Below are 25,784 nucleotides of genomic sequence, written 5' to 3' on the forward strand. Positions count from 1 at the left end.
GTGCTGGCAATCATGAGTAATATTTCAAAGATGAAGATTCACAAGAGAGTAGGGGAGAATTGTAGGTGTTCTCCCAGCGCCCTCTTGAACAGTATTTTAAAACTGATGAAGATAGATCCTTTTTTCCTTTCTGCATTTTGATCCTGCACGAAGACTGAAGTTAGAACACCAGATGGCACTCCTGCCTTGGTGAGGTGAGGCACTGGTGGAGACCACGCCTGTGAGTCAGGTCCTGAGACCAATGAGTACGTGAAGCAGCGGATGTAGGGTTTTTTAGGTTCTGTTAGTGCGTAGATGGGAGAGGGTTATATTTATGTTTTTAACTTTTATGCCATTTATTTATCCTAATTGTGTAAATTTTTCTGGTTGTCCGTTGCCACATTACAAACTACCGTAAACCTCGGTGACTTCCAACAGCAACAGTCAGAGATTTTGCTCGTGAATCCGCAGTTCAATCAGGCTGCTCGGGGTGGGGCTGCCTCGCCTGGTGCCAGGTGTGTCGGGGGCGTCTCAGCTGGGCTAGAGGGGCCCCGTGAGGTGTCTCGCTCGTGGCTGGTGAGCGGTGCTGTCGGCCAGCGCGTGGCCCGGGGCGCCTGGACCCTCTCCATCTGGGCCTCCTCACGAGCTGGAGCTTCCTCACAGCATGTTGGCTGCTTGCAAGGCGAATATTCTAAGAGACAGGAAGTGGAAGCTGCAGTCTTTAAAGGCCTGGCACAATGTCCCTTCCTCAGCCACGGAGCCTGCCCGACTCAAGGGTAAGGGACATGGACCCCACCACTTCTTGTTGGGAGGAGGGTCCAAGAATGGGCTTTAACCCACCATAGTGATTTATACTCACAAAGGAAAAATTGAAAAAGGAATAAAACATCAAGAAAATTAACCGCTGTATCCTCGCTTAGAACATTGCCTGGCGCACGGTAAAATAACAGTTGTTAGTGTTTTTTATTATTTTAAATATCCCTGTTTACTTTTTCTTTCTTTCTCCACATATATACATTTTTTTCCCCAGTATTGGGATCACACTTGATGTAGAGTTACATTCTGCATTTTAAAAATTTAACATCTTCTTGGCATTTTTACATTTTATTAAATATTCTTCGTTCCTGATTATAGTTGACTGGAGGTAAATAATACGGATACATTGATATTACTTCATTTTACCACTGGGAAGGAGAGGAACTGTGACTTTTCTATGAGTGTGGGCTCTGGAGGGAGATTGTACCAGTCCCAGCTGTGAAATCTTGAGCAAGTGGCTTCTGTTTGAGTCCAGTTTCCTTGTCTGTGAGGTGAGGACAGTGGCAGGACTGTGCTCGTGTGATGATGGGGCCTGTAGAACAGTTAACACAGTGCCAAGCCCAGAGGAAGGGGTCAGTCAGTGATTGCCTCATTGTATACTGTGTTAATCACACGAGAAAGACACCATTGTCATTCTGTAAGTCATAGGCTTTGTTCTGGAGTTGGGTGGGACTTGAGTTTACGTCTCTGAACTTTACGTTTAGCCCTTTGTCTGCGGTGCATCTGCCATAAGGTCTTACTGCTTCACAAAGGTTTGTTTCCTTTGCCTTGTAGCGAGTGGTGGCATGGAGCTCAAAAGAATAAGAAGATAAGACCTAATCCTTATGACACCAAAGTGAAAAAAAAGTTACGCAAGTTGCAGCTCACGCCTGGCTTCCCTAACCCGGCCGTGGCAGACGCTTACCTCAAGCCTGTGGTGGATGAGTCCAAGGGGTCGTTTCTGTGGGGCAAACCTGATCTCGAGAAGATTAGAGAATATCCTTTCCCTTCCTCAAACCTCAGGAATATCAAGTCAAATATGTGTTTTGGTATAAAACTTACGGGACATGAACTTGGATCAGTTTTTTTTTAAATATTCCGTGAGCTAAGATGCTCCTTTCTGTTCCTTTCTCTCTCTCCTCAATTTTTTTTTTTTTGTGGTAAAATACACATAACATACGATTTACCATCTGAACCATTTTAAACATACCATTCAGTGGTTATTAAATACATTCACATTGTTGTGTCACTGTCACCACCATTCATCCCCATATTCTTTTCATCTTGTGAAACTGAAACTCTATCCCTGTTAAACACTAACTCCCCCGTTCCCCTCCCCCAGCCCCTGGCCACCACCATTCTACTTTCTGTCCCTGTGATGTTGACTACTCTGACTATGTTCCTCATATAAGTGGAACCATACAGTTTAGGTCTTTTTGTGACTGGCTTACTTCACTTAGCATAATGTTTCATCCAAGTTGTAGCATGTGTCAGAATTTCCTTCCTTTTTAAGGCTGAATACTGTTCCATTGTATGTAATGTCGTATTTTGCTTATCCATTCATCTGTTGATGGACACTTGAGTTGCTTCCATGTTTTAGTTACTGTGAATCATCTTTTTAGTTTTAAAGAGAATCTTTATTTCAAGTAAGTAGTGATAAGCATTCGTAGATTCACTACATACTTAAGTATTCATTCTGAAAGAATAGAAAAGATTATTAGTTTTATTCTTTCTATTACTGTTCCTTTCTGCATATTTAAATAATCATTTGGATAGATGTTTAAAAGTTTGCCATAGTATTACTCTAACTACATCTTTTCTCAAAGAAAAAAGAAATATATGTGATATCAGAAATTTGTTTTTATTCTAGATTAACCTTTTTTCATAGTCATGAGTCTTTGATGTCCTAAAATGAGAGTTGAATATCTTTTATCTTAGAGGATATTTATAAGAACATCGTGCCAGATGATTATGTTGGAATAATTTGCTTTGTTATTCTTTTCTTTTATCATTTTAATCTTTATAAATAAGAAAATCTTTGGAGACATGGGGAATGGAATCAAGGGTGGCTTCTTTGGACCTTTTTATTTATCACTTGTTTAAATGTCTTTAAAAACATGTATGAGTCTTAACTGCCTGCATATTTTGTCAGCGGTATTTTGGCTGGAACAGGACGAAGACAGATGAATTTCTCTTTCCTGTATTAAAGCAACTGAATGTCCAGCAGGTAATCATGGCAGCTCTTTTCCTAAGTTCAGGATAGAGAGTAAAGTTAGGAAGGCTGTGAGGGCCAGCTGTTAAAGACTAGTTACTTTTATTTTAGAGCACGTAACATACATTTAAAAATTATTGTACTTCAGTAAGAGAACAGAGGAAAACAGAAAACGGGAAAGCTGGACTTTGTCTTCATTTTCCACTTTCACTCTTAGGGCTGAACTTTGATATCCTTTTGTATTCACTCTGACTTCGAGAAAAACAATCTAATAATGGATTGCGTACTAAGGTGTTTATGGTTAAATATTTTACCCTTTTAGAGCTATTTTCATTTTTAAAAAGTTTAAGAAGTGCCCAGTCCAAAGCAGTTCTGATTATTAAGTGTCTTCAAGTACTAATATTCTTAAATTCTGTAAATGAATCATCAAAGGTACTAATTCAGTAATAGCGTACTGGCAGGAGAGATGACCCTCAGTTCCCTTAGGTAGGTAACAGCATCTCGCTTTATCCCTGAGTGTGTTCCTGCCCACATAGAGACCTCCTCCCACCCCAGAGGCAGCCCACAAAACATACATACAGGGAAACCATTCAGTGGAATTCAGACCAGATCCTGCAAGATACATGTTCAAGTTAAATCCTTTTCCATTAGATTGGGTTAATTTTGGAAAAACAAACAAACAAACAAAAAACTGAGGTAGACCACCTTTCCAGAAACTTTCGCGTTGTTTGACGACTTTCTGTATTGGAAACATTGTACACCCACCGACCAGGAAAGCTAGTTGGCATAGTGACTGATTACTCCTTAATTTCAGATAAGTTTTGTGGTAATACTATTCTCCCTTTTCATTGTAGACGTTAATATAAGTTTATTTCCCCAAAATTAGAAAGTGAAAAAAATGAATTAACTCATTGTTTGCTTCCTCTAATATGGATGTTAACATTTACGTCCATTTTCTCTTATTTTTCCCCTCCTTCCCACATATATTTATTATCAGACATAAGTGCAATTTGTTATAAATAAAGCCCCCATTCACTGGTGAAGGTAAGTTTTTTTTCTGTGTATTGCATGGCCTTCATTGTTTCAGATGGCCAGATTACATTTTGTCAGAGATGTAACTTGGTTCACTTCACTTAGTAGACCTTGAATTTTCAGGTTTTCATATGTAATGCTGTGATGAACATCAGGCATGTGACTTTTCTCAAATGTAACTATTTTTAAAGAATGTCTTCCTGAAAGTGGATTTGCTGAACAGAAGTCAAGAATATTTCTTACGACTCCTAATATATAATACTGTGAAGTTTCTTCCTGAAGGTATCATATGATGACAATGTTTTTAAAAGAAGGGAAGAGTAGAATTTAGAAACAGACCCCATGAAGTTGTGTTGCTCTAAAAGAAGATGATATATTTGGCCCCTGAAAAATATTTAACTCTCTTTCAATGCCGAGGAAGGGATTTCCTACTTGGTATGTGGGCGGAGGGCTTAGTTGACGGAGGTGGTACATGTACTGCTTTAAGTACGATCTTGAAAGTAAAATTTGCTGCCAGTCATTCATTTGGGGGAGCTCGGCTTTTGAGAGAGAATGAATTAGTATTTTCTGAAAGAGTCATCCAATGCCAGTAATCAGGGTGGATTTCTTTGATTTGCTTTAGAAAGTTTACTTACTTGTCTGAGTTATTATTATTTTATTTCATTTTTTTAGACGCAGCTCCGAATTGATTCTTTCTTTAGATTAGCTCAACAGGAGAAACAGGAGGCTAAGGGTATTAAGAGCCAGAGACTTAACAGAGCTGTGACATGTATGCTGAGAAAAGAAAGAGAAGAAGCAGCCAGTGAAATAGAAGCAGTTTCTGTTGCCATGGAGAAAGACTCTGAGTTCCTCGATAAGGCAGAAGGAAAAACCCAGAAGAGAGGCACAACAAATAGATGGAAAGAGTCATCCAGCCCGAAAAGAAAGAGGCTTTCAGATTCTAAATGGGGGCATGAATGTGGTGGGTTTTTGGGGGAGGCCTACCTCTCGCAGTCATCTGATGCCTCTTCAAGTGAGGATGAGGAATATTTCCCTGTAGCGAACATGCAAAGGGGAAAAGCAGCTGTAGAGTCAAAAGTCAGCTCTTCAGATGCACAGAGCACAGTGCAGCCTGCTCCCAGGAGAGACGGAGGTGCCACCACAGGCAGCTCCAGCGATGATGACGGAGAGAAGGCAGAGCCCGTCCTGGTGACCGCCAGGTCTGTGTTTGGGAAGAAAAAGGGGAAACGGAGAAGTACGAGAGGAAGGAAGAGGAAAATCTAAAGACAACTAAATACACATGTATTCTCTCTAACTGGGTACAGCTTAACATTTCGTCATGAATTTGTTGTGAGGAAATAATAAAATTCAGAGTATTTGCACAGTCTTTGTTGTGTGGTTTTTAAAAATGTGGACGTTAAACTCGACATTTATTTTTAAATATATTACCTTTTTCTAGTGTTTTCCACTTCATTGAATATTTCCTTGTATTTACAGGCTTTGTCTGTTCATGTTTCTATTATTATTATTATTTTTATTTTTTTTGCGGTACGCGGGACTCTCAGTGCTGTGGCCTCTCCCCTTGCGGAGCACAGGCTCCGGACGCGCAGGCTCAGCGATCGCGGCTCATGGGCCCAGCTGCTCTGTGGCATGTGGGATCCTCCCGGACCGGGGCACGAACCCGCGTCCCCTGCATTGGCAGGCAGACTCTCAACCACTGCGCCACCAGGGAAGCCTCATGTTTCTATTATTATACAACATCTGATGCTTTCTGACAACATTAAAAAGGGAAAAAGGATTTCTGTTGATCAGTACTCACTCAATGTGCGTTTCCTCTGACTTTCCGACCTAGACGAGAAGAAAATATATTTATATTCATCTTATTTATATAAATATATTTATATTCATTTATATTTACATTTCAGTCCAACTTCTCAAATACTTGGACTACAGCTGCTGCTTTTCTTTGCTCGTTATTTATTCCTTCCTAATTTGAAATGTCTTCTGCTTCGGTCTTCTCTGACAGCTTTCTACTAAAATCAACACTGACTTCCACATAAACTCAAGTCTTTTCTTAATGCTTCTTTTCTCTGGAGGTATTTAAAGCAGAACGCTTTTGGGGAAGGGTTGGGGAGAGAGACATTAACTTTTTCTTGTTATTCTCATTTCTCAAGGCTACTTATAATTGGGAGTTTTCTGCATATGTGTTTGTAGGTAGAAAAGCAGTAGTTTTTCTAAAATTTAATTTTGTTGCCTTTCATAGGTGATTGACATTTGTCCTGCACTGCAGTAGCTGGGGTGAAGGCTAAGCTGCTGTAGCAAAGAGATGTTCACATGCAGTGGCCTAAACGCTGGAATGTTACCTCTCAGTCAACAGTCTGGCCAGTCTGAGCTGGTAAGGCAGTTGTGCACCTTGATGTCATTCAGGGTCCCAGGTTCAGCCATCCCCTAGACTGCTGTACTGCTTCAGTGGTCTATACCGGGTCACGGCTACATCTGCGTTTCAACCTGCTGGAAGAGGAAAGAACCAGAGTCCTTGGGTGAGCCGAATGTCTTATGTTAAGGGTGACTAGAAAAATCATTTCAGCTCCCATCCTGTTGAACTGAACTGACCATATACTAGGAGCACTCAGAAAAGTAATCTCTACATGGACTGTGTATCCAGAAAGAGAGGAAAAATAGATATTCGGATCCATTAATAGAAGACCTAGATATGTTTGCAAAAAAGCCTGTTTACTCGTCTGTACGCTAATAAAGATAGAAGTCTGGAAAAAAATCATTAGTAGCTTATGCCATAAATACAGTATTTACAGAACTGTTTGATACTATACCTTTTTTTCCTCTTAACCCTGCAACCAAGGTATATCCTTTTACAAGGGAAGAAACAAGTTTACAGATGTTAACTGACTTTACCAAATTCACCCAACTAGTAGGAAACAATTGTGACCTGAACTCTAATCTTCTAATTCAAAATTCAGGGTGCTTATATTACCTAGAAAATAGGCTGCCTGTTAAAGACAAACAGTAGCAAAGCAAATTTATCATTATTCAAAGTAAGTGGGACACCTGTAACTTACTTAGGATGGTGACCATCATATACTTTTTCTATAAAATTATCTTTCAGCTTATTAATCTTTTCTTTTGCTTTCTTTATATTTGTTGTTATACTCATCTGTGGAGCTCTTCATTTCATTTATTCTATTTTCAGTTCTATTTGACTTGTAGATTCCAGTTCTCTGGTGTAATTCTTGTCATCTATTTTTTATAATATCTTAATCACAATTACTTTAAAGTCTGTGTCAAAAAGCTCCAATATCTGGGTTACGTGTGGGTTTGTTTCCTAGTAGTTGACTAGTAAACTTTGAATGAATGCTGGACGTTACGTGTAGAAGATTGTGGATCTTGTGCATCTTCCTCTGGAGAGGATTCCAGAAGGTATTCTGGCAGGCAGCAGAGGGGAACGTTATTTTACTTCAATCAGGACCGAGTGGATGCAAGGCTAGTCTTTGTAAGACTCCATCTCCTAGTTTCCTCCCATTCCTAAAAAGTAGTTTTCCAGGGATACTAACTGTCTGCTGGGGTGTTTCTCTCGTCTTTTGAGCTTTGCTCTGTTTTTAGCCACATTATGCTTGGAAAATTAGCATCTTGCCCTAAACATCTTACTGTGCAAATACCTTGAATGAAAAGTCAGTGCTGAGTGTCAGGCTTACTTCTCTGTCCCTTCTTTCTGGGATCTTGGGCTCCCAATTCCTGGCAGCCTCGCCAGCTCCAAACACTATTCCCTTGTCTCCCCAGTTCACTTGTCTCCCTAGCTAAAGCTCTGCTGGTGTCCTATCTTGTGTTCCTCTCTTGGGCTTCTCAGCCCCTTTACACCAATAATCAGCAAAAGCATGGAATTCTTGGCTGCCTTGGAAGCTGTCTGATGCCTTCTAACAGGTGTGTGTGTGTGTGTGTGTGTGTGTGTGTGTGTGTGTGTGTGTGTGTGTGTGTGTGTGTGTGTAAAATGTGCTTTTCTAGTTATACTGGGAGGCAGAAGTCTCTGTGTACTTCTTTTTAACTGTTCAATGAAACAAATAATCATTGTCATCATGTCGGTTTAGATGATTCATTTAGATATTCTGCTTCTTAGGGAATCCAGCACTGAGGTTTCTTGATCTTTTAAATAACTTGTGGGAGAAGACAGGTGGTTTTTATGTTCCAAATAATTCTTAATTCTTGTTTTAAAAAGACCCAAAAAAGGGCGTGTGTCCTCTGCCCAGAATTAGCTGCCTATGAATAATTGTTTTCATCATTTAGGATTTTGCAGTTTCCAGGATGTTTTTTACCTACCATATTCATTTCACAAATAGATATTATGTACTTTTTATGTCTCTGCTTTATAGATGAGGAAGCCAAGAAACACACTGAGTCAATGCCTAAAAATCACAGACTAATTATGGACAGGAATGACTAAAATCAGGCTCCCAGACCACTAGTCCTGTCCGATACATTAACGTGACCTCCGTCCATCTTGGTATGTGAAGTATTTCTTAGAAGCTGTACCCACACTCCTAAGTTTAACTTTACAATATTGCTCGATTTCATTACCTGTAATAACTTCTTATTCAGGCTATTTTCAGTGATCGGGGGAATTAATTTGTACTCTCAGATGCAGCCCTAAATGCACATGAGCAGGTGCACAGGCGACATACACCCTCAGCCTTCCTATTCACTCTGAGTAGGAAGGAACTGTGGAAATATAATTCCTGCGTCCAGATCACTGCTGCACACACACTCTCAAACATTCTGGTGTGGTTGTCTGATTCTAAAAATAGTGTTTGTACCCAGACAGGTGACCTGAAAAACACATGGCCTCCGTTTCACAGGACGTCATAGCTGTGGACTCTTAAATAACTCCTGGCATCAAAGTTAAAAATAATCGCTTTGCCCTGATAGCCTTCACTCACTTGCAGGGATGTTTTTACTTACCTGTTGGCTCTTGCTCTGTTCACGAGACACTCACGTGGAATGTGCCTACTTATATTTTTCAACCCCCTTATTTATGGGCGTTCCAGCCTCACTGCTGTATGATCAGAGGCTGTGAAGCTGCAGCTGTCAGGATTAGTTCTCTGTGAGGACTCGCTGCCAGTGTGTACAGTAGTAAACTGCGTGCTTTGGTGCTCGCCTTTCAGGCACCATCAGAGGTCTCATCAGCAAAGCAAAAGTTGTGGATGATACTTTTTAACCGTCTAGAAACTCAGCTAACTCATATATATAGGTATGTCCAGACTTAACATTTAATAAATGTTGACCTTCAGGTAGGCACGTGTCATAAAGACTGCTTTCTTTAATGGAAGAGAAACTAAATTGGGAACAAAATGGGTGACCACTTGGGCTACTGTTTAGCCATGTAACCTTTGATTTTTCTAGTTTGTAAACTGTAGGGAAAATAATTTGTCTCCTAATTTACTGAGCATATTGTAAAGAAAAACGTGTTGATTATGAAATGTGTTTTGGGAGCCTTAGAAGAAAGGAATGAATATAAGTTCATGGTAGTACAGTGATTATTAAATGATTCAAAACCTGATACCTAGAACATCAAATTGTTGTTTTCCAAAGTTGGAATTACAGCTTGTTTAAGCTTATTCACATGATATCCTCTGCTTGAGAGGCATAAAATACTTGAATTTCTTTAATTTTAAATGTGTTTGCTGAGATTGTATGGATTTCTTTTTAAAGAAGAAGCTACTTAAAAAAAACCACCTGGTGGTTGGGCTCTTTGCCCCTGGGTACATGCTGATGACCACGGATGAGAGCGACTCTGCATCTATTACTATGTGGGAAGCTTTGTTTTAGATTAATGCTATGGTTTTCACTACACTGAATGAAACCCATTCTTTCCCAATGTTTTAATCACCTCTTAAGTTTTAGGATCGCTCTCTGACTAGTCAGTATAAAGATGATGCCTTGCTTCATGATAACTGAGGTGGTCTCTGGTGAAGAACATGTTTTCTTTTTCCAGGAGCTTCTAAAATTTCTGACCCTGAATTTTGGTTGTACTAGATAGATTGCATTTCAGTGTACTCTTTTTAAAATCATGATTTATTAATAAGATATTTTAATATAATTTTCTCTGCTGTATCTGATGTTAAACTTTATTAGGTAAATATGAAAGCACTTAACACACATTTTGAATTATTACCATTTGATATTTTAATGTATTATTTGCCTAGTTTTCAAGAAATGATCAAGAAAGCATCAATATATAGCCATCCCTTAGTTCATCGCTTAATGGATCTCAGAGCTCAAAAAGGTAAATTATTTTATGTTTCTTTATGTAATTTGGCCAATTCTAAGAAGACAACAGAATGTAAATGTTTACCTTTGCAGTGTTCGCTGATGTCATAAAGAGAGCTAGGACTTTTATCAATTGCATATTATATCTTGGCTTGTGTTTGCTAACCTGTAACTAACTCTAATAATGTTTAATGTCCCCTGCTATACCTGTGGGCCTGATGATATGTTAGAGATAATTTTGACAGATAATAAATCAAATATATAGACTTGCTAGGTATTTAGAGTTTTTTTTTTTTAATCTGGAAAAGTGGAATACAAGTGCTGTACACTAAATATATGATTGTGATTTTGTGGTTATTTCTTTTCAGATAGGAAGATTGCAAGAGAGATAAAATAGTTTTATGTAAAACTAAAGGTTTTTTACAAATGCTTCCATGAAAAATTATTTTAGACTATAAAATATTTCTAGACTGTGCTTATGGTCCCTCTGATGTATTCATTAGAGGCAAATAATAATGTATTTTGACCTCTTGTGGTAAGGAGAATTTAAGGTTGAATTCTACCACCAGTGGAATTATTTGGAATTGACCCACTGTTTTTTACATCATCCTAAATATCAAGTATGACTTTGCATAGATTACATAATACAACTATCCCCACTGTCTTGAGATAAAAAGTGCAGACATATGCTCTTGACATAGACTAGAAGAATTATTACCATGGTTTTGTAGAACAGTTGTAGTACAAATTTAATTGTCCTGGCTTCTTTCTCTTTCTCCTTTACACTGTGGATATTTTCTAAGGACTAGAGTCCTGTTTTCTTCGCCTTTTTTAGGCATACCAGATGGCCTCTACCTAGGTGAGCATGTCTTTAGGCCAAGAGAGCTGGGTGTATGCCCAGTGTTGGCAGCCTATGTGGCTTAAACATGTATGGTTTTGCTGTAGTAATTTTTGCAAATCTAAACATTTAAAGTCATAATCACTTAGAGAATCCAGCCATTTAGATGATTTGAATGAAGATGCAGTTTCTCTGCAGTTTATGAATAAAATGTCATCATTATCATTACCATAATGCTTGCTTTCAACTTTGCATATGATAATTTGGCAAATTACAAAGGCTATGGAAGAAGTTCAAGGTAAGGTGGAGACAGAATTAACAAGAAAATAGTTTACAACATGAACAGACGCAGCCCATAATCACCTACAGTGTCAGCTGAAGCTTTAAAAATACATTCATAGGCACAGTGCTAAGGGGATGAAGTGTGTGCCACTGGGACAGAGTCAGATTGCATTTTGTTGGAAAGGCTCCCACTAACCAGTAGAACACTCAGTTCTCAAGTACTGTAGGGTAGTGACTTTTCCTGTCCTAACTGTTTATACTTAGTCATCTTGTGCTTGGAAAGGATGGAGCAAACCCACAGCCCAGTTCTTGGATTTCAACACTGGCCTGAAGATCCAAAGAATTATAGGATGTCACTTAGTTATGCACAGATTAAAGTTAGGACTGTAGTGGATGCTAAAAATTCCTCTGTCTATGGTTTCTAATGTTGCATTATAATCTAAACCGTCTAAAACCTCATCCACGTTAACTATTCCGAATCTCTTAGGTTGCCTACTCTTGCCAACGGCGGCTCTCCGGCGGTTAGCACAAGTAGCAGTGTGTTATAAAGAACACTCCTCAGGGTCTGCAGCCTTGGAACAGGTTCGTACTAACCAGAGGCGCAGTGATTCCCATGCACAGTGACTCCCAGATCTGTCCTTCCAGCTGCTTACTTGACGTCCTCCATTCTGCCTTGTGTTAGTTCGGTTCCTTCAGGAAGCAGATGCCAGAATGGGATTTAACATGCGCGAGATTTATTGGAGGAAATGTCTGTGGAGGGTAAAGGAGGAAGGAGCAGAAGAAGGCCGGGAGAGCCTTCGCATCACTGCAGGTCCAGGTGAGCAGAGGCCGCATCACAGCTCTGAGAAAGTCTTGGGCAGGCCCACAGGGAGTCACCCCACAGAGCTGCCCCCTGGACGAGCGTCCTCTGCAGCGGGAGAGGGGCCGGCTTAGAGGCAGCCCGGGGGAAGCCTGGCCTCCGAGGAGCCAGGTGAACCTGCTGCAGCACGTTCTCTTAATCCAAGCAGCACACCTCTGTAGCCAGCGTGCCAGATGGCGGATCCAGATGCATTAAAAAATAATTTTGCTTTTGCAGATTTGCCCCTCCGCCTGTATTTTCTGTCTCAGTTTATGGCAACATCATTTCTCCGGCTATCCCGAAACCTGGAATCATGCCAGTCTTTCCCCTTTCCCCACACCCGTCACCATCACATCCCGTTGATCTTTACCTCCTAATATGTTTCTCTACCCCTCACGCCCTGTTTGCAGCAGCATCTTGCTTATTTCTTCTCTTGACTGTTGTAACTGCCTTCTAACTGGCCTCCCCATCCCTGGGCTGGCTCCCTTTCTTTATCCACAGATACATGATCTTTTTAAAAATTAACATCTTGTCACATTCTCCTCCTCCCTAAAATTCTTCAGTGCCTCAGTGTTTCCTATAGGATAAAATCGAGACTTCTTAGCATGGCACACAGTGTTTTATCTCATGCTATGACCACCACTTATCCTATATTCAAGTTCTCAGAGTTTCCTAAATTGGAAAATTGGTCAAGAGTCTTTTGCCAGTGGGCTTCTGCACATGTAGATGCCTATGTACGGCGTATCTTGCCTTCTCTTATCTGACTTACAAACCCATAGTCATCAAGTCTCAGGTCATTCTTTGCTGAGCTCTCTGAGGCATGGAGCTTTCTCTTTCTGTTTTTGAGTTAACTACTTAAGTCTCTATTCGACCACTTATATGTTGCTCTATCTTTGTATTCACAGTGCCCATGTACTCAGTAAATGAGGGAACGAATGAATTAGCTATAACTGAGGCCTAATGGCTGGACTTAAAATCTGCTCATTAGGGATGAGCTTGTATTTCTAGCCACTAGTCAGTTGACTCTTTTCAGGACCAGGTACAATGTATTACTTAGGGATAGCACTAAGTCTTTCACAAGGATCTTCATAAATCTTTACAGAGTTGGATTAATGGAAAATATGGCCTTTATAAGCAACGTTGCCTCAATAGAGGAAGAAGGAAGTTTGAGTAATTCTATTGCTGCTTAAGAAACATACCAAACTAGAGTCTTGAGTTAATATATTAATATACTAGTTGGAGTACTATAGCCGCATAATTATTAATGTGAAAATCATCCATCGACATGTTTTACATGTTTAAAAAGAACCTGAATAAGTATCTGCTAGATAAGACTAATAAATGTTCCACGTATTGAATAAAAATAACTCAAACATGATTATCTGCCTCAGATATCTTCAAAACTCAGGGCAGAATGTCAAGTTTGAACGTCACTTATTGCCCTCGACAGGGCGTCTGTCACTGCCTCAAGAACTCACAAATTCACGCCTGGCTCCCAGACCCAGGGCTGCTGCCTCATTTCAGGCTCTTGCATCTTTTGTCTAGATTATTACGTCTTCCCATTAGCTTCTAACGTAGCCTCAGCTGCTGCTGCCAGAAGTCGATTCTCAAATACCAATTTTGATTGTGTCAGTTCTTGTCCTAATGATTTTTATTGGCTCCTGTTCACCTTGTAGAAGAAAGGTCAACATTGCCCACAGGTCTGATCCCAGCCTTTCTTCAGGCTTATTTTCTGCACCAGGTTGTACACCAGCTCCCCGGTCCTTCCAGGCTCTCAAGCTGGCCTCCACACTCTGGCAGTGTTGTGTCTCCCTTGACCTTGCTTCCTTCCTTCTCCGCCTGGCAGCCTTCCCCTTCCCTCCACCTCAACTCAAATGTCTCCTCCTTGAGGATGCTTCTCCTGATTTGACCAAGCAGCGGTGCTTCCCATAGCACCTCAGAAATATTTCTTTTATTCCACTTATCACACTTCATTGGCGTCTGTTTAATTGTCTCTCCCCGGTACGATCCCAGCAGTAGGCTCTGAGTACAACTAGATTTGGTTCTGTTTTTTTCCCACTTGCATCCTGAGCAGTGTCAGTAAAAAAATGAATTTTCTTTCTTTGGTAATTGTAGCCATCATTTGAGCCACGTGATGAAAGTTACAGCTTCTCTTTATTCTTGAAAGTACGTGGACATCCAGACAAAAAACATTTGTGAAAATGTCTCAAGAATTAGTTTCAACATAAGGGCCCGAGACCTTGACATTGCTGAGGCATTCAGAATTGTAGCTTTCAGGTTTACCTGTGACCATTCACTAATCTGAAAATATCTTTAACATCTTTAAAAAAAATTCTCTAGGTATTTCTAAGAAGCACATGACATTCATCTTTGAATAGAAGATTCGATTGAATGACAGTGTCTTTCATTTCGTTGAGGGGTTTTTACTTTAAATTTCACAGACAGGTTTCTGTGACAGCCCTCAAATGGAAGCTTGAATTCACTTGTCATAGCTATTAAAGAATTTTTTTTCTTTTCATCTATTTCTGTGATTTGACCCTTCCATTTATTATTGCTGTTATTGACCTTAAAAGTATAAAAGAGAAGAATACAGACAGAGCCTCTATTTTTGAAGGCTTCTTACAATCCAGCCTTGGAAATCAATTCACTGTCGAATTTTCCTCTTAAGAAAAATATCATCGTGAAGGGCAGAATCTTGCTAATTTTTACTTCATGCTTGAAACCCCTTTAATTCTCTGGAGAACAAGAGCACCTGGTAGATTTTATTCGCTATCAGCAAAGATTTAATAGCAGGAAAATGGTGTTAAGCCTTTTTATGTATAAAAAAGCATTAAAATAGATAAGCCTAAGAGAGCAACATAAATGTAATACTTTCTTGATTATGTTTTATTTACAATCTGTTTTAATATTTGTGTTCAGTATTAAATTCATTAATAAAATAATACTCTAAAATTCTAGTAGATAGCTCTTATCTAATGGTATAGATATCAGAAGTTTTCTGATTTTTATACCGGGAAACCAAATCCAACATTTTGTGTAACATTTCCTCATTTTAGTTATTTATCCTGAGGCCTAAGTACTAGATAACAAGCAGAGAATATGTATGGAAAAATTATTCTTCAGAAATGTAAATCAGAATTCCGTTGTGTGATAATGCTGTTAATTTTTGGGGAAAGTTGCTGTTCAAATCTTACCTAAAAACCAAAGAATATCCACTCTTTCATTAACCTTCTCAAGATTCAATCCCATAATCAACAAATAACTAAGCATGCACTTCGAGGGGCCCACTCTTTGTGTATTATGTTTGGAGCATAGATGTCCCCCTGTTATTACAACAAGGTGACATTAGGGACACCTTTGTAATAGTGCAGCTCTTTGCATTAGATTCCTGTCCAATGGTTCTTGTCATCAACCTTGAAATGGGTGGTGATATTGCTAAAACACTAAACTTGTCTTTTGATTTAAATGAATAACTACGGTTAAAATTGTTACCTCAGGGAGTTGCCTGGCGGTCCGGTGGTTAGGAGTCGGTGCTTTCACTGCAGTGGGCCGGGGTTCAATCCCTGGTCGGGGAATTAAGACCCTGCAAGCTGCAAGGCACAGCCAAAAAAAAATTCTTACCTCAAAATCTTTAAATAGAAGTTAATGCTGAAAAACAGCAAAGTTTTAAGATGGACATAATTGTTCGTGTGTGTACATTTGCTTTTAAAATCCAATGTATTACATCTAGACAAATTATTTCAAGTAGCCAAGTTCAGTATATTTTGGTTTCCTGCTATAAATTATGCTATTTTTTATGAGTGTCTCTTCTTACAGAATGAGTGGTAGTTACATAGTCTTTAAATGCCAAAGAGAATACTAAAACACTGTCAGTTAAATTTTCTTCAGCTTGATAATGTTTTCTAAAGGATATGTGGTCATCCTAGGTGTATGACTAATATCAAATGACCATGTACGATGGATAGAATTGTGTTCTTTTAGAGTGTATGTGCAATTAATAGTGGTTACTGTTGTTTCATGAAATCTCTTGGAAGATTATTTTGGAGGGGTGTAAGTCATTTTTGATTATGCAATATATTCACATATATATTTTTAATCTCATTTCTATATAGAAGTAAAGATGTCATTCTTTAAAAAAAAATGACTAGCTCTGTTTATTTAGAAAGATAGTGGAAAAACAGGAATCATTTGTTATTACACTGTAGTTGTTGGGACAGCAGCACTGATCTGGTCAACTAACCTTTAAAAGAAAGTGCAAAGTCGGAGATGTCAGTGTGGTAACTGTAGATATTCACTGGCAAAGTTTTTAGAACAATGATTGGAACTTTAGGAGACGCTCCTGGGATTTAGTGTACTCTAACATCTATTAATCCCTGATACGTTAGGTGACTTGTCAAAGAAGTGCTGCATTTACAAGGGGTTTGCAAGGAGGCCCAAGAGGGCACATTCAGCTAAAGGTCAAGGAAGCAATTAATGTTCTCTGCTTTTCCCTAAAGAACTTCCAGAGCAAAAGCTGCCCCTCCACGCCCCATCTTAGCAAGGCAAGTGAATCTAGTGAAGTGAAAGTTAAAGTTCAAATACAACATATTACCAATATTATTTGGTTCTTAGAGCTCTTCCTGTGAATGTGAATACATGCCGTAGTTTAAGGAGAAATATAGTGAAATATATTAGAAGAGGTGACTCATGCTGAAGGCTATCCGTTTTTCATCTCTTTGTTTTCTCTGCATCTCTGCCAAAGGTCAGTGTTTGTGGTGGTGATAGAGTGGGTGGTAGAGGGGGGCCCCTCTGTGGCACACAGTGAGATTAGAGTCCTTTGGAGAATGCTTGGTTCTGTCTGGATCCTAGACAGGGCTCTGTGAAGGGATCACAGAATTTAGGACTGGAAATCATCTTGGCTGAATGTCCCTGCTGGATTATGGCCACTGAAGGAATTTTCCAACACGGGCAAACTTAATTTACCTCCATCTTTCCACTATATTCCTCGAATGCTAGGAAATGATGTTATTGGAGCTCATAGGACAGTTTGACAACTACATCTTCCCTTAGGACTCAGAGACTCAAGACCCCTCACTCTCGTTCTTGCCTCAGTGCCGTGGAGAAATTGGAAAGTCTCTTGAGGCTTTCACTTTCTTACATGGTGCATGTTCATCATCTCAGAAAGGCCCCACTGTTGTATGTATATCTCTCTGTATTTTGTCTCATTCATTCATTCATCCATTCATCTATTCTTTTATGCATTTCCTACTTCCTTTCCTTTTCCACCTCCCTCCTGGCAACCATTCTAGTGTGTTTGATATGTATCTTTGATAAATATTTTCATGCATATCCATTTAAGGACTTGTGTAAAAATTTGGGGGTGGGGGCAGGATTGCTGGATTGTAGGACATTATACAAAATGTCCTACAAAATACCTTAGATTAACAAAATACCTTAGATTGCTCTCCAGAATGACTGCAACATTCTGTATTCTCACCAGTGGTACCTGAGGTTCTGCCATTCCCACAAGCCCCCTATCACTCAGCACTGTCCAGCTTCTAATTTTTGTTAGTTTAATGAGTATAAGAGATACCTTGTTTTAATTTGTCTATATCTGAGTTGGAACATTTCCATGTTGCTTTGTGGCTTTTTTGGTTTCGTCTTCTGTAATCTGCCAGTTTATCTCCTTTGCTTATTTTTCATTGTGGTTACTATCTTTCTCCTTGTCAATTTGGAGGTTATACAGATTTCTTGTATATTTGAGATATTATCTCTTTTCAGTCTTAGACATTGTAGAAGATCTTTTCTCATCTGTCATCTTTTAATCTCATCCACACTTTTAATCTTCATTCACAGAATAGAAATCTTCACTTTTGATATAAGAATATTCATCACTTTTGGGTATTGCAGATTTTAAGAAGGTTCTCTCCTCCCTACTTTCACAAAGATATCATCTTATACTATTAAATTTTTTTTTCCTCTTACATTTGGTCTTTAATCCCTCTGGAATCTGCCTTTATAAAAGATTTTACATAGAGATCCAGTTTTATTTTTCTCCATATAATGTGGCAGCTAACCCACCCCCTCTATCTACATGGGTTTGTCTCTGAGATCCCTATTTTGCCCAGTGGTCCATTTATCTCTTGCAACAATACCATACTGTTTTTGTTACTATGGCTTTGTGGTATACCTAAATATCTAATAAGGCAGATATTCTCCTACCTCTTATTCTTCTTTTACAAAGTTAACTCTTTATGGATGTTTATTCTTCCATTTAAGTTTTGGAGTGAGTATATCAAGTTTCTTAAAAAAGCTAACTGGAATTATGATTGATTTTGTATTGAATATATATGACATTTTTATAGTATAAGTCACCCCATTTGTGTATAGAGCCTCTCTCCATTTATTCATATCATCTTTTATATCTTGTACTAAAAAATATTTCAAAACAGCAAGTATGAATTTGGGACTGCTGAATGTAATTTCAGCCTTGAGGTGTGTACAAGAATTTTGAAAGACATGTTTAGAATGGCAGACATTTAACATGTCATCTAGATGTAAGCAATGATTCTATTCTACTTGAAAATAAAGGACTGCAGCCCTAGATACTCTTATTGGTTAAGTTCTCTCTGAGGCAGGGCTTTGCCCAGCTCAGCCTACCTCATGAAGGGAGGTGGGAAGGGGGTATCAGCACGTGAGGGCTGACATTTTAAGGCACAGCTACCTCTCACACTAGGAAAAACCGTGGTCCAATCCACATTTTAAGCTGCTAATCAGATGAATGGCTTCTCCTGTCTTGCAAGGAGAAGCTAGTAAGGGACTAGAAAAGGAGGAAGACATGGGAAAATGTGCCAGAGTGTTCTAATGTATAACCTCATCTGTTTCCTGGATTATTCCCCAACTAGGGCTGTTCAAAGATGGCTCTTCATCTTAAAGTTCCCAGTCCCTTCTTTGGAGTAACAGTCTTACTTTCTCAGTTCACAGTGATGTCACCATTCTGCGGTAAATACCTCTAATCTATAATTTATCCTCCACGTATAGATACATAGACTCCACATCACATTGTTACCATTTTCTTTAATTTTTTTTTGTGTGTGAGAGAACATTTAAGATCTACTCTTTTAGCAAATTTCAAGTATACAGCACATTATTATTAACTGTAGTCATGGTGCTGTACATTAGATCTCCAGCACTTATTCATCTTACAAACTTTGTACCCTTTGACCTACATCTCCACATTTCCCCCACCCCCTGCCCCTGGCAACCACCATTCTACTCACTGCTTCTACAAGTAACTATAGAATTTTCAATCAAGTACCACACAATCCAATATTTTTGTTTATGTGGTGATCTTGTTTTATCATTTAGTTTCATGACCAAAATATAATAACAGTTACAATGACAATAATTATAATAATTTATTGAACTCTATGTAACAAAGTGCTAAGCACATTATATACATCATCTCATTTAAATCTTCCAACACTATTTGATGTAGGTTCTTTTATCTTTCACATTTTACAAACAGGGAAATGGAGGCTTAGAGAGAGATGTGTATCTTGCTCCATAACTAGTTTTTTTTTTTGGCGGTACGCGGGCCTCTCCCTTTGCGGAGCACAGGCTCCGGACGCGCTGGCTCAGCGGCCATGGCTCACGGGCCTAGCCGCTCCGCGGCATGTGGGATCTTCCCAGACCGGGGCAAGAACCCGTGTCCCCTGCATTGGCAGGCGGACTCTCAACCACTGCGCCACCAGGGAAGCCCCATAACTAGTTTCTGAATTCTTAGAGACAACTGGATTTTTAAAAATTATATCATAGCTTTTTAATAGTGCAGAGAGGGGCTTTGGAGCAACCAAAAAGGAGCTCAAATTTTGGCTCCTTCATTTACAATTTGCATGAGCTTGGTCAAGCTGACAAAGCCCTCTGAGTCTTAGTTTCATTATCTGTAAAAGTGCAAATAATAATGCCTACCTCACAAGTTGTTGCAAAAATTACGAGAAATATTATATACATATTTACCGTGGTCTGGCCTGTGAAGTATGTGCTCAGTAATTGGTGGTTGATGTTGCTTATGAAACATACGTGATATTGTGGATGTTAAGATGCCATGAGTTGTCACCAAATAATAATATAAAATAAGTAATAATAAAATAATACAAGGGTATATTGTTGGGTGGTATCAAATGTCTTTTGTCTGGATAAAGGCAGGTCATAAAAGATCTGCTACTATTCCATTATTCAAATAACTGGCATCGCACTGTGTAGCCAGTACGAATAGTTGAGATCTTAGATTCCATCACCAATCTTTCTTTTGCTCTGTGAATAGATTGGTAGTCTTTAAAATACATTGCTTTTTTAAAAAGTATATCAGTTATTGTTTATTTCACATAGCATTTCAGAAATGTCTATTGGTGATTTCAACCTCAGTGAAATTCAGAAGGATGTTGCTATCCTGATGTATGAAATATTAGCTTCTGTTGAGTTATTTTCAAATAGCTGACCTTACTATTATTATGTTGCACCTAAAATCAGTGCCTATTCAAAAGCAACTTAGCATAAGTAGAGATGCTGCACCTCCATCAGGTTCTCCTTCGCTATGGTTTAGTACCACAACCACTGCCTTGTTGTTTTTTTTTCCCCCTCCTTTCAGAGAACAGAGAAGCCGATGATGACAGGAAAGTGGTTGCAGAGATCATGCAGAGGTGTTTTGTTCCAACTTTAGTAACAGCCATCTCCTGGGAGGGATTTCATTTCGTTGGTCATGAGATTCGGATTACTGAAGCCATGGATTGTTACGGTGCTGTTGTTTGGCCATCGGTATGAATTCATACAAAGTTTGCTGCATTTCAATGAGTTCTCATCCAATGTTGTTCGTTATTATATACTGTTTGGAAGGAGAAAGGAGGCTCCATGGTTCTCTTTTGTGACCTCAAACAACACTAAAATTTAGAAATCACAAAATAGGGAAGATGCTTTTACCAATGAATTCTATTTCTGATTTGTAGCGTTAATAAAGAGTGTTGTTTACACCTTCAGTTTTTTGTGACTATAAGTCACAGAAGTTTAGAATAGTAAACATTTTAATTTCCCATTTAACTGGTTCCATTTGAGTTAACCAATTATAATGAAATCCATTTCAGTCTCAACACGGAGAATATTCTAAAAGACCACCACTTATTTATCAATTGTCCTATGAAGGGTGCAGACCCCCTCCCCCCACTGTCTGCCTCAATCCCAAACACACACTTCTTTTTTTTCCTCTTTTATAAATTTATTTATTTTTGGCTGCATTGGGTCTTCGTTGCTGTGCGCAGGCTTTCTCTAGTTGTGGTGAGCGGGGGCTACTCTTTGTTGCCGTGCATGGGCTTCTCATTGTGGTGGCTTCTCTTGTTGCAGAGCACGGGCTCTAGGCATGCGGGCTTCAGTAGTTGCGGCACGCGGGCTCAGTGGTTGTGGCTCACGGGCTCTAGAGCGCAGGCTCAGTAGTTGTGGCGCATGGGCTTACTTGTTCTGCGGCATGTGGGATCTTCCCGGACCAGGGCTTGAACCTGTGTCCCCTGCATTGGCAGGCGGATTCTTAACCACTGCGCCACCAGGGAAACCCCACACACTTCTTTAAAATGACTGTTATTATTAGAAGTTGCTGCTTTTAAGGATAATCAAGCCTAAGTAACCGAACTCTATATTCTTAGTTCTCTTTTCTCCCCAACAATCCCCAAGGACTTTTCCTATCCTAAGTGTTGAACCTATTGAAGGATGTACTTCTGTGGATAATTTTCTGTAGTGATGTGTATGGATGCACACATGCACTCACATGGGCTCACATACGTATCATAGCGTTCGTGGGGTATTTATCTAATAGAGTTTAATTTTACTTTCTGTGATTACTTGCCAAGCACTACTTTTTTCTTTTTTTTGAATTTTCATAGGCCCTTGTTCTATGCTATTTTCTGGAAACAAATGTAAAGCAGTATAACATGGTTGACAAAAATGTGATTGAAATTGGAGCTGGAACAGGGTTAGTCTCCATCGTGGCAAGTTTACTTGGTAAGCAGGTGTTTTTGATTGAGTGGGATCAGCAAATTCCATGATCCTGTATCATTAGTTGCTTTTACTATCCAGTTTACTATTACCTAGGCCTATTTTTAACCCCTTAATTTGTTGAATGGGCTTTATCAGGACACTGATGTTAAAGTCACCCATTTGGTTTTCTGGGAAGCTGGATTTTTATCCTGGCTAACTGGGATGTGCACCCCAGCGTCCTGACTGCTGGAGGACGTGTGAAATACTAGGCATAGGCAGAGCTGACTATGCGGACTCAGACGATCTTTATTTAAATTTTAGCCCCATTTCAACATTCCCATGTACTTGTATATTCCTTTTGGGTGTTGAAGTCCTATGCTTTTATGAAAAAGCATCTGTTAGAATAGAGAAAGAGTATGAGAAATCACGTCTGCTTCTGAGTTTAGGCGTTTGTCCATCAATTTTCTCAGTTATTTCCATTTTTCTTTTGCAATCCCTTGTTCTTCCACCAGCATCTTCTTTTCCAACTAAAAGTGATTGTCTATATGTAAGCCTGAGCCTGCTTCAGTTCAGTCTTTTTTGTTCCTGTTATCTATTTCATGGCCTTAATTTAGCTGCCTTCTCTGATGTGTGCTGCCCACATCTGTCCTGATTTCCTTCATCTTCAGAAGTGCACACCTGCCACTCTAAAATCTTGAGAGGAATTCAAGATTTAGCAGTTTACAACTTTCTAAACACTGGGGAAATATAAGACCCTTGAAGTGCTCTCCAAATATAATTTTTAGATTGCTCTGTCTTGATATTGCTTTCTAAAGTCACCATTCCATTTAGTATGGACAGTGTCAGAGGCACATTGGATTTATTCCTGAAGCCTTCCTCATTTAAGAGCAGAATTTGTGTTTTGGGAAGTTGTTCATTCATAATTTAAAAATATTTTTTTATTGGAGTATAATTGCTTTACAGTGTGTTAGTTTCTGCTGTACAACAAAGTGAATCAGCTCTATGTATACATATATCTTCTCCCTCTTGGACCTCCCTGCCCCGCATCCCACCCATCTAGGTCATCACAGAGCACTGAGCTGAGCTCCCTGTGCTATAGTGCAGGTTCCCACTATTTATTTTACACATGGTAGTGTATTTATGTCAAACCTAATCCCCAAATTCATCCCACCCTCCCCTTCCCCACTGTGTCCACATGTCTGTTCTCTACGTCTGTTTCTCTATTCCTGCCCTGGAACGGTACAGGTTCACCTGTACCGTTTTTCTAGATTCCACATACATAATACATCGTGTTAATATACGATATTTGTTTTTCCCTTTCTTGCTTACTTCACTCTGTATGACAGACTCTAGGTCCATTCACATCTCTACAAATGACCCGGTTTCATTCCTTTTTATGGCTGAGTAATATTACATTGTACATATGTACCACATCTTCTTTATCCATTCATCTGTCAGTGGACACCTAGGTTATTGTAAATGGTGCTGCAATGAACATTGGGGTGCATGTGTCTTTTTGAATTATGGTTTGATCCTTTTGGTCTGCTCCTATAACTTGAAACAAATATCAAAAGGTGGAAACTTTGTTTAGTCAGTGATGATATTTACCTCTCTAGACACAAAGATCTTAATAGTCAGATAGATTCTATTCCTATGGGCAGGGTCGGGGGACAGAGGGGGTCGTTCCTTATCTTGGGATTTTAAAAAGATTTGTGAAAAATGATAGACCCACCCACCCCACTAGAATGTAGAGATTCATATCTCTGTGATTCTACCAATGAAATGCTTATTTTCCTCCCATTTTAATATGTTCCAGAAAATACAGTCAGTGGCCAGAGAAACTTGCCATCTTGGGTGAAGAATGGGCTGTAAACCAGTCTGGGCTGAACTAGACTTCCCTTCCATTTCTTCTTTCATGTCTGATGATGTAGAAACAGCCAATCCTAGGCTTATTTACACATTGTTTTCAGGCTCTGCTACTGCTCAAAGTTCACTTTAAGGGCCAAATTTTATTGGTTTTTGCTTTCTGATTTCTTCCTGACAATGACCACCAGTATTCACTTTTACCTTGGGGATTGTTTATCTCTTCTTCATCTGAGCATTCTGTCCTGTGTCTATGATCTTTGGTTGTATGAGCACTATATGTGGGTTGTAGCTAGGTTTTAACATCTCTTAATGGGAAGAGACAGACTTATAATGGGGTCCAGCTGAAAAGACTTATAATGGGGTCCAGCTGATCTTTGGTTGTATGAGCACTACATGTGGGCATGAACATGGGTGTCCTGATACTTTCCATGTAATGACATTGAAAAGTCTTCTCTCCTCCCTCCATTTCTCACACTTGAGCACTTCCTGGTCAACGATAACGATGCCCAGTGTTATATACACCCGTTTGGTCTCACATGACTGGGGCTCAGACTTCTTTTAGTGAAGAACCCTTTCATCTTTCAATTGTGACATCTGATTGTTCCAATGAGGGTACCAAATACTTTGAATTTCCCTTTCTCTTGATTTTTTAAGTAGATAAATAGAAAATAACAGCAACAATAACAAAACAAGAGAGACAAAAAACCAGGAGAACAGAAAAACGCAGCAGAGTGCAGAAGTGCCTGGGGAATCTAATTGTTTGTAAGGAGAGGCATAAAGGTGCCTTAGCATCCATTTTGAAGGGATTTCCCTCCTGTGTGTACTGACCAGTCCTTGACATGAGGTTAGCATTTGTGCAGAATTGTAAAGTGCATGGTGGCTTGAAACCTAATTGCTTTACCTTATCCCATGAAGGTTACTTTTCCTACTGTCCTTTGTTTCCCAGGTGCACACGTGACTGCCACAGATTTACCTGAGTTACTTGGAAACCTGCAATATAATATTTCCCAAAACACCAAAATGAAATGTAAGCATTTGCCTCAGGTTAAAGAGCTCTCCTGGGGTGTAGCTTTAGACAAGAACTTTCCCAAGGCTTCCAGCAACTTTGACTACATCCTGGCGGCCGATGTTGTCTATGCTCATCCATTTCTGGAAGAACTCCTCATTACTTTTGACCATCTGTGCAAAGAAATCACCGTCATCCTCTGGGTCATGAAATTCAGGTTGGAGAAGGAAAATAAATTTGTAGATAGATTTAAGGAGTTGTTTAACCTGGAGGAGATTTCCAGTTTCCCTAGCCTGAATATTAAGTTGTATAAAGCTATGAAGAAAAATTGGAGGAGTGCATGATATCCTCAGAGGAGGACTTGGAAAGGGAAGGCAATTTCTAGTGATTATTATTGCTTTAACAAAAAACCTGGATGATCTGATATAGCTGACTTTCCCAAGGGGGACACACACACACACACGCACACGCACACGCACACGCACACGCACACGCACACGCACCTTGCCCCAGACAGGGATTTTCCCAGATATAGCACACAGGTGTATAGGATGGCAAAGCCATTCTGTGTGGTAATTGGTTAGGACAATGTCTGCTTTCCTTATCTTTCTATAGTACTATTTATAATTATTATCATCTTAATAAATGGTGCAATTATTGTTAATGTATAACTGTAGAA

General features: G+C 39.4%; 2 protein-coding genes across 2 annotated transcripts in view; both read left to right on the top strand.

Annotated features, from left to right (window-relative positions):
• Positions 1-5,727, top strand: part of ERCC5 (ERCC excision repair 5, endonuclease) — a 29,286-nt gene extending 23,559 nt beyond the window's left edge. Inside the window, exons 13-15 of the mRNA XM_082859561.1 lie at positions 1,570-1,772; positions 2,901-3,001; positions 4,691-5,727. Of these exons, the coding sequence (XP_082715687.1) occupies positions 1,570-1,772; positions 2,901-3,001; positions 4,691-5,281 (895 nt within the window). The 3' untranslated portion in view covers positions 5,282-5,727. The remainder of the gene's footprint in view (positions 1-1,569; positions 1,773-2,900; positions 3,002-4,690) is intronic.
• A 3,480-nt stretch (positions 5,728-9,207) lies between these two features.
• On the top strand, positions 9,208-25,449 carry LOC309974817 (protein-lysine methyltransferase METTL21E; the record flags this gene model as incomplete). Its single annotated transcript, XM_082859583.1, has 5 exons — positions 9,208-9,254; positions 10,210-10,289; positions 20,861-21,027; positions 22,140-22,257; positions 25,046-25,449. 5 exons carry the CDS (start codon positions 9,208-9,210, stop codon positions 25,447-25,449), a joined length of 816 nt encoding a protein of 271 aa, XP_082715709.1.
• Positions 25,450-25,784: the final 335 nt, after the last annotated feature.

This window comes from Leucopleurus acutus, assembly GCF_964270905.1.
Source record: "Leucopleurus acutus genome assembly, chromosome: 18".
Taxonomy (NCBI): Eukaryota; Metazoa; Chordata; class Mammalia; order Artiodactyla; family Delphinidae; genus Leucopleurus; species Leucopleurus acutus.